Below are 9,000 nucleotides of genomic sequence, written 5' to 3' on the forward strand. Positions count from 1 at the left end.
CACCTATTTTGGTCATGTTGTAAGAAGGGACCATTCCCTGGAGAAGGATGTCATGCTTGGTAGGGTGGAGGGTCAACGAAAGAGGGGGAGGCCTTTAACGAGATGGATTGACACGGTGGCTGCAATGATGGGCTCAAGTATAGCAGGGGTTGTGGGGCTGGTGCTGGATTGGGCAGTGTTTCGTTCTGCTGTGCATGGGGTCACTATGAGTCGAAAACAACTTGACGGCACTTAACAACAACAACAACAACAGCACATATTAAATATGAATTTTAAATGTAGGATGCCTGGTGTATTACAGAGACTTCAAATAATTGTAATTCTGAATAAAGAATAGTTGTTCATGCCATGCCCAGAATCCCAAATTCAGAGATCCTAGAAGAGAGCTGTATAATGTCAAATTACAATTAGGTAAGTGGCCCTAGGGTAGGTTTGTAGTGCTGAAAAGCAATCATGACTATAGGCTCCATGCTACTGCCTATCACCCCAATTCACAACCCTCAGATTCCTGGTTGGCATAAGAGAATTCTTGTCCTGGTTTTCAGCTCAAAGAGGAAGTTTTCTATGCAAGTATAGATACACTCTAGGTGGCTCCTCCAATCTTAGGAGTCAAAAGGTTGCAAGGAGCTGAGAGGCCAACTCAGAAGACATAGTATCTTGATGAAAAAACAAACAAACAAACTCACTGCCATTGGATTGGTTCGGACTCACAGCTACCCCTCCTTGGGTTTCTGAGGTGGTATCTCTAAGGAAGTAGATTGCCCATTCATCCTTCTGAGGAATGGCTGGTGGATTTGAACTGCCAGCCTTCTGGTTAGCAGTCAAATGTCTTAGGCTCTGTGCCACTAGAGCTCCTGTGATATTTTGAAAAGGTTATCACACATAACTAGGCTTTTCTTTAGTCAGCCGCAAGCTTGCTGGAGTTACTTGCTGAAGGTCACATTACAGTGTGTGAAAGGCTAATTACTCAAGCAGGCATATTGTGCATACCAGTTGCCGTGGAGTCAATTCTGACTCATAGTGATTACATGTGTGCCAGAGTAGAACTGTGACCCAAAGGGATTTTGATGGCTAATTTTTCAGAAATAGATCACCTGGTTTTCTTTCAGAATTCCTCTGCATGGACTGGAACCTCCGATCTTCTGGTTAGCAGCTCAGTGCATTAACCATTTGCACCACCCAGGGACTCCATAGTGTGCATGTTGTTGTTGCTGTTGTTATGTGCTGTCGAGTCGGACCCAACTCATAGCGACCCCTCCTTGGGTTTCCGAAGCAGTATCACTATGGAAGTAGATTGCCCCATCTTCCTTCCGAGTAGTGGCTGGTGGGTTTGAACCGCCAGCCTTCTGGTTAGCAGTCAAATGCCTTAGGCACTATGCTACCATGTTGTTGTTGTTGTTATGTGCCGTCGAGTCGGCCCCGACTCATAGCGACCCCTCCTTGGGTTTCCGAGGCAGTATCACTACGGAAGTAGAATTGCCCAACCTTCCTTCCGAGGAGTGGCTGGTGGGTTTGAACCGCCAGCCGTCTGGTTAGCAGGCAAGTGTCTTAGCCACTATGCTACCAGAGCTCCTACCATAGGAAGGTGTAAATGACAGGGGAATCTGTAAGGACACAAAGCAGGTGAAATCCTGCTTAGGGTCCACAGAGCTATTGATTTCTCAGTTAACCAAGTAAGCCCTTTCTGAAGGTCCCATAGTTCCTACCTATGTCAGTAGAAAATTCTCTTTGGAATTTGAGAGATTGGTGTTCTTTGATCTATTGTTTGTTCTAGCTTCTGGAGCTCAGCTTTTCCTAAAGGAGATCTCAGTATTTCCTGTCTGCCCTAGGCCACCTTGAGGCTCCTTTCCTTTTAAGAGCTGCTACTTTCACCTGGAAGCTGACAGCTCTTCTCTCTTTCTTGGAATCTCAAGCTGGCTTCCCTAGAAATGAGACTTCATGTGTGTGTGTTGTAAGGTTGGGAATTTTTCTGTGACTCAATTTTTCTGTTTGTTCTGACCCATAAAGTGGTTGTGGTTCTTCCCTGATCTTCAAGCTTATCAAACATTATTGAGTTCTACTATGGAGCTCTGGTAGCTTAGTGCCTAAGGCACTTGACTGCTAACCAGAAGGCTGGCAGTTCAAACCCACCAGCCACTCCTCAGAAGGAAGATGGGGCAATCTACTTCCGTAGTGATACTGCCTCGGAAACCCAAGGAGGGGGTCGCTATGAGTCGGGTCCGACTTGACGTCACATAACAACAACAACAACATGGATAAGTAGGAGCTCTTGTGACGTAGCGCCTAAGGCATCTGACTGCTAACCAGAAGGCTGGTGGTTTAAACCCACCAGCCACTCCTTGGAAGGAAGATTGGGTAATCTACTTCTGTGGTGATACTGCCTTGGAAACCCAAGGAGGGGACGCTATGAGTTGGATCTGACTTGAGAGCAGTGAGTTTTTTTATTTTTTATAGATAAGTGCTAGGCTACACTGTTTGCTCTCAGGGAGCTCGAACTCTAATCAATAAGCCAATGAACATATCAGGCTCCATGAAGTGCCAGTGGGCTGGTACAATGCAACTGCTTCCTGTTCAGAGGAGGGAAGAGGTCACCAGGTGGTAAGAAGACCAGAGTAGGGTCCTTGGAGGAAGAAAGACCTGAGCTGGACCCTTTCTTAGATCTTTGAAATGGACAAGTGCTAGGACACAATATTCAACATCAGCATCAGTTCCAGAAAGTCCTAGACTGAATGTGATCTAGGACAATCTCTACATAGAGCAGGACTCCAAGCGTCTGAGAACAAAAAGTATTTGTGCTTGTTTGGAGAGCAGTTAGCATGTTTTGTTTACAATGCAGGAAGCCAGAAGGTAGATAATTTGATAACTCAGGAAAAGTTTCTTCTAGAAATTCTAAAGAATGGCTTGGATTCAGCATTATGTAACTTTTTTTTCCCCTTAAATATTCAACTAGGCTATAAGTCTATCAACAGAAGGGGATGTGTCTTATTTGACAGGACTGGCATGTTGTAAGGTCTGGCAGCACTGCTAACCAGAAGGTTGGTGTTTTAATCCCACCAGCCATTCTGCAGAAGCAAGACTGGGCAATCTACTTCCATAAAGATTTACCTCCTTGGAAACCCAATGGGGGTTGCTATGAGTCAGAATTGACTCGATGGCAGTGAGTTTGGTTTTGCTTTGTGGCATGTCATAGGTTCTGAGGAAAGAAGTCAGTGTCCAGGATCTTGCCTACTGAATGCAAACTCCACAAGTGCTAACAACACTGGTTAGAAATACAAAAGAACGGACACCATATGGAATTTTCTTCTCTCTGCTACCTTTATCTCCTGTTCTTATTTGCACTTCTAACCTAACCCCTGGCCACCAAGCTCTTATGCGACCTTTGTCCTATACATAAAGAACAATTCTGTTAACATATTCATGTGGCCCAGCACTAGAGGAGAAGAAGCTAAATGATTTGTCCCAGGTTGGATAGCTAGCAAGTGGCAGATATCTAAATATGGAGCTTTTTGCACAAGGTTAGTTATTACCTTGCTGAAACAGGCAGGACTTTCTATGCCCTTCAATATGTAGATGTCTGTGCCTATAAGAGCACTACTCACCCATCTCTCAGTTTATTGTACCGTAGTGGCTTGTGTGTTGCTATTATGCTGGAAGCTATGTTACAAATATTTAATATACCAGAATGGTCACCCATGGTGTAAAGCTTTCAGCAGAACTTTCCGACTAAGACAGACTAGGAAGAAAGGCCTGGTGATCTACTTCTGAAAATTAGTCAGTGGAAACCCTATGGATCACGACAGAACATTGTCCAGCTCATTCTCTTTCGACACAAAATCAGGAGGGATCAATTGCTGGAGGAGGACATCATGTTTGGTGAAGTGGAAGTCCAGAGAGGATGAGGGAGACTCTTGATAAGCTGGGTTGGCATAATAGCCAAAACAATGGACTCAAACATGCCAGTGAGGATGACTCAGGAGCAGGCAACATTTTGTTTTGTTATACATGAGGTTGCTATGAGTTGGAGTTGATGCCACACCAGCTACTCTATGTCCATAGTCAGCACTGTCCTGCTTTTTTGCAGGCCCATCCTGACCTGAGATGTGTGAGACCTGAGATGGCTAACATCTTGGGAAACCCCAAAGCCAGAGTCTGAGGCACTCCATTCTTTTCCAGGAACAAGAATAACTAGAGGTACTTGTCTTTCATTGTGGCCCCACCTTTTGTCATAATTGGGAGTGCTTCCTTCAGATGACTCACTCAGAGAAGCCCTCATCAGTTACTTAGAGATGCTTTTCTCCTTTTATGGAAGTCTGGAGACAGAGGAGAAAAGCCTTCTCATTGGATATTCTCTGGGTGTCTTTTGAATCATGCTGCGGTAGATGGTTTTACAATGCGTTCTACATCCATGCTGTGTAGGAGCCATCTTGCAGGAGCCCATTGCGGGGATGTGTTCTGTTGTGTTTTCTATCACTTTTAAACACGCAGTCTATGTTTCCCCTCCCCTCTGGAATGGATCACTATGTATCATTTGACATAGATCAAGATCCACTATTGCCCCAAACAGGCCAGCACTCCCCTACCCCATTCCTGGGCCTCAGGTCTTAGGTCTCAGATATCACTTTCAGGGCTGAGTACTGGCCAGGGCTTTCTCAGCTGCAGATCAGTGACCCAGAGCCTGAGTCAACCTTCCCTGCATTTTGGAGTGTCTTTGTGAGGTAAGCCCCCTGCCAGCCGCTTCTCTCCTCAGAGGACCTGGGATTCCCTAGGCTTCAGTGGGAAAAGGGAGAGACATTTAATTTATGCCCTCATGTGGTTAAATAGGGCATAATGATTCACAGCTTCTAATGCAGACATTAGCTATTAAAGGCAGTTGAAGTTGATTTTTTTTTCTTTCTGCTGTCTCACACCCTTGTGGAAGCAAGAAAGTGGCAGGGCCTTTAAAATTTGAAAAGGATTAACTTTTGTGCCTTGGCACACATTTTGGCAGAAAGTACTTAGGAAGTTCAAGGAGGCAGGTGATGCTTGGCTGTGGAGTCAAAGCAGGCAGATCTGGGTTCTCAGATAGACTTGCCAAGGCTGGTGGCAAGTAGTCTCTGTGCCCACTGCCAGGAGCAAATACAGAGTAAGGAATGAAAGCAGGTAATAATGATGATAATAGTAATAATGACAAGCACTGTCATTTCTGGAGCATTTACAATGTGCCAAGTACTATATTAAATTCTCACTCAACACATACCTCATTCCATTCTCCAATAGCCCTAAAAGTAGGTACTTTATATCACAGGGGAAGAAATGGAAGTTTAGAGATGTTGAGTAAACTTGTTCAAAGTCTTATCAGCTGCTAAGTGGAAAAACTGAGATTCTAACCTGGCTGTCGGGCTCTACAGCCTACACTCCCTGCATGATCTGATTCCTGGGCTCTGGGGTCAGCTGGAGTCCCTGAGTAGTACAAATGGTTAACCTATTCAGATGTTAAGCAAAAAGTTGGAGGTTCGGGTTCACCCAGAGGCACCTCAGAAGAAAGACCTGGCAATTTACTTCTGAAAAATCATCCATTGAAAATTCTATAGAGCACAGTTCTACTCTGGCACACTTGGGGTTGCCATGAATTTTAATTGACTCACTGCATTTGGTTACTGTTTGGGGTTTAAATCCACTGATTACCTGTGTGACCTTGGATAAGTGCTTCAATTTTATCATCTAAGAAATGGAGACGATTATTATACTTACCTAATATGGTTGTTGTAAGGACGCTATGAGGCAATCCATGTAAAGTGCTTACAATGATAACCAGCACAATATAAGTGCTCGACACACTTGAGCTGATTCTTGCTGAGTTCAGCCCTTAGGAGGATGCTGCCACCTGTAAAAACCTTTGCATCTCTGTTTAGAGAACTTGAGGCTGGCTCAGAGAGCAACTCCAGAGGTCAGATTTTCTTTCTTCATGGAAGAAAGGCCAGGACCTCAGTGGTGGATAGTGCTATTACCTTTGGGGGACTTCTAGTGTACTGGGCTCCTTCCTCCTTAACACTCTCTTTTCCTTTTTCCAGGCTGAACTTCGATGCACCCAGTTGGACCTGGAACAGAAACTCAAGTTGAATGAAGATGCCATTGCCAGACTTCAAGCAAACCATAAATCTGTTTTGGTAAGGCTGGTCTGGGTGCCTGGTCAATCTTCTGCACAGCTGGCTGCTACTGCAGGGCCTAGTTAGCCCTATGGGGAGGGCGGGCCTGGGGCTGTGGGTTCCTTGGAGTTTCTCAGCAAATGGGAATTGTAGATAAGCCTCACCTTGCTGTTGAGATTTGTTATGAAAATAGTTTAAGTTTCAAAGCTGCTAAGTGATTTATTTTTTGATAATGTAGAGTGGTGCCAAGAGTAGTTCTGTAACAACAGCTTTCTTGTTTGTGGATTTGCATATGCATTCTTGACAAAGAGAAAATAGTATTCATGTGTGGTGGTTAAGTTTGTGTGGCCACTTGGCTAGGCCTGGTTGAGTGGCTGGGCAGCTGATTGTAGTTATTCCCTATGGTGAGATTGGTAATTAACTCCATGGTGGAATCTATTGGAGCAACTGAGTAACTGCTTTGGGTACATGGTCTACTTCCCGTATATAAGAAACAGCTTTGGGAATGGTCTCTAGCTTATGGCATGCTTGAATCCTGCATGTAGCCGTGTTGTTGTTCAGTATCCTGCCATGCTCTGCCGACCTTGGGACTTATAATGGACTTAAATTAATGGCTTGCTGTGTGGTTTGGTAACATCAGGACTGTGCCTTTTCACTTGGGCTTCTCAGCCTCAGCACCGAGCAGCTGAGTGAAGAAATACCTCAGCAGCCAGCAGTTGTCTGAGTGAAGAAAAGCCTCTAGCTTCAGTGGGCCAGGAGCAGGAGGCAGGGTTGAAGCCCAAGGTTGAGGGGCTTTCACCCAGACCCTCCAAACTGTAAGAGAATAAACTCCAGTTTGTTAAGGCCATCCCATTTATGGTATATTTTCTGTTAGAGCAGAAAATAGAGGTTGTTACAGAGATAACCAAAACAGCGTGAGTATGTGAAAATGGGAGCTCTGGTAGCATAGTGGCTAAGGCACTTGACTGCTCACCAGATGGCTGGCGGTTCAAACCCATCAGCCACTCCTTGGAAGGAAGGTTGGGCAATCCTACTTTCGTAGTGATACTGCCTCGGAAACCCAAGGAGGGGTCACTATGAGTCAGGGCTGACTCGATGGCACATAACAACAACAACAACATGTGAAAATGGTATGCATGCACGTGTGTGTGTGTGTGCGTGTGCATGCATGTGTGTAGGGGGTGGTGTTTAGCCAAAGCTCCAGGAATTGTGCATACTCTTGGTGTCTTCTACCATGGAGGGCTGTATGTGAGTCTCACCATTACTGTGCCACAGCAGTGGGAGAAAAAAGTAGATGAGGACTGCTGGATTAGTGGATGATCTTGATAAGGCCAGTGGTGTGCCTGGCCACTTAGCTTTAGTCTTTTTGGTTGATGGCCACTTTCCATTTAACTCTAAGTAGACCAAAGCAGTTCCACAATTGCCGGTCCTTAGTGGCAAACCAGTGATCACTACTCAAAAGAAGGAAAGCATTACCCTATGACAGTGAGTCAGCAGTATTGTCTTTCTCTACCAAGAATGATTCCTCCCACTCATTTGTCCATCCATCCATCCATCTGCCCAGCATCCAAATGTAATACCTAATTTCTTTTTCCGAGTGTTTACTATTAAGTAGCTATGGAAAAATGACCATCTTTCTTTCCCATCAGGTTCCATGTAGTTGCTAACAGTTTGTGCTCAACTACTAACCTAAAGGTTGCTGGTTCAAACCCATCCAGCAGTGCTGTGGAAGAAAGGCCTGGTGATCTCCTTCTGTAAAAATTATAGCCATGAAAACCCCAGAACAGTTCTATTCTGTAACATGGGGTTACCATGACTCGGAATCAATTCAATAACAATGGTTTTCTTTTTCTTGCACATAATCTTGTGAAACCAAACCCACTCTTGTCAAGTCAATTCTGAATCACGGTGACCCTATAGAGCAGAGTAGAGCTGCCCCCCATAGGGTTTCCAAGCCTATAAATCTTCATGGGAGCAAACTGCCATATCTTTCTCCCATAGAGCAATTGGTGGTTTTGAACTGCTGACCTTTGACTTAGTAGCAAAACTCTTTAACCACTGAGCCACAGGGCTCCTGGTACTCTTATGAAAGGAAGAAAAGTAATTGCTCTTTGAAAGTCTTAAAAAACCCTTGGAGATAGTTGGTTTCCAGGCTTGAGAAAATTTGGAGATTCACACAGGGCATCTTGATTTTTCTGGCTCTTTAATTTTCTGAAAATTAGAGATTCCTACTCAAACCCCTAACTGTATGGTAACTAGGGAAAGTAGTTATTATAGTAGCCCTGTGTATAAGGGAACTGAGGACAAACAGAAGTGGCAGGCTTATCTGAGGTCTCCTAGTTGCATGGAGGAGCAGGAAAACCTGAGATGGTTGTTTTCTGAGCTAAGAATGACTCAGCACATTGACAAGTATGTGTTCCATCCTTAACCTTTTTAGACCAATAACTTTTGACTACTTTGTTATATTACTGGCCTCTCCTCTCTGTAGTATTTTCTAGTCATCTTTTAGGCAGTAAATGGTATCATTTGCACATTCCACTTACTTACAGGAAAGTAGTCTTTCTCAATAGGGAGGTTGAGGAATTTGAAGCCACATTTGACAGGCAGGAGTCAACCCACTAATATCATTGAAGCCTCTCTTCCCGCCAGCCTGTAGGAAGGTGTGGTAGTTAAGGTTGTGTGTCAACTTGGCTGGGCCTGGTTGAGTTGCTGGGCAGCTATTATTATCCTTTTTATTTCAGTTGGTTCTGTTGTGATGTCACCCATTTTGTTTCTTATTCATGTTAATTGTATTCTCTTCCTCTTTTCCTTTATTAAATTTGCCAGGGCTTTGTCAATTTTATTAATCTTTTCAAAAAACCAACTTCTGGTCTTG

At 44.3% G+C, this 9,000-nt stretch overlaps 1 protein-coding gene across 1 annotated transcript in view; it reads left to right on the forward strand.

Moving 5' to 3' along the window:
* The window catches only part of TRIM16 (tripartite motif containing 16), a 33,813-nt gene that overhangs the window by 6,150 nt on the left and 18,663 nt on the right, over positions 1-9,000 (forward strand). The window contains exon 2 of the mRNA XM_007945600.1: positions 6,051-6,146. Within this exon, the coding sequence (XP_007943791.1) occupies positions 6,051-6,146 (96 nt within the window). The remainder of the gene's footprint in view (positions 1-6,050; positions 6,147-9,000) is intronic.

The sequence above is a fragment of the Orycteropus afer genome, unplaced genomic scaffold (genome assembly GCF_000298275.1).
Source record: "Orycteropus afer afer isolate SDZICR_OR568_19922 unplaced genomic scaffold, OryAfe1.0 scaffold00139, whole genome shotgun sequence".
Lineage (NCBI taxonomy): Eukaryota > Metazoa > Chordata > Mammalia > Tubulidentata > Orycteropodidae > Orycteropus > Orycteropus afer.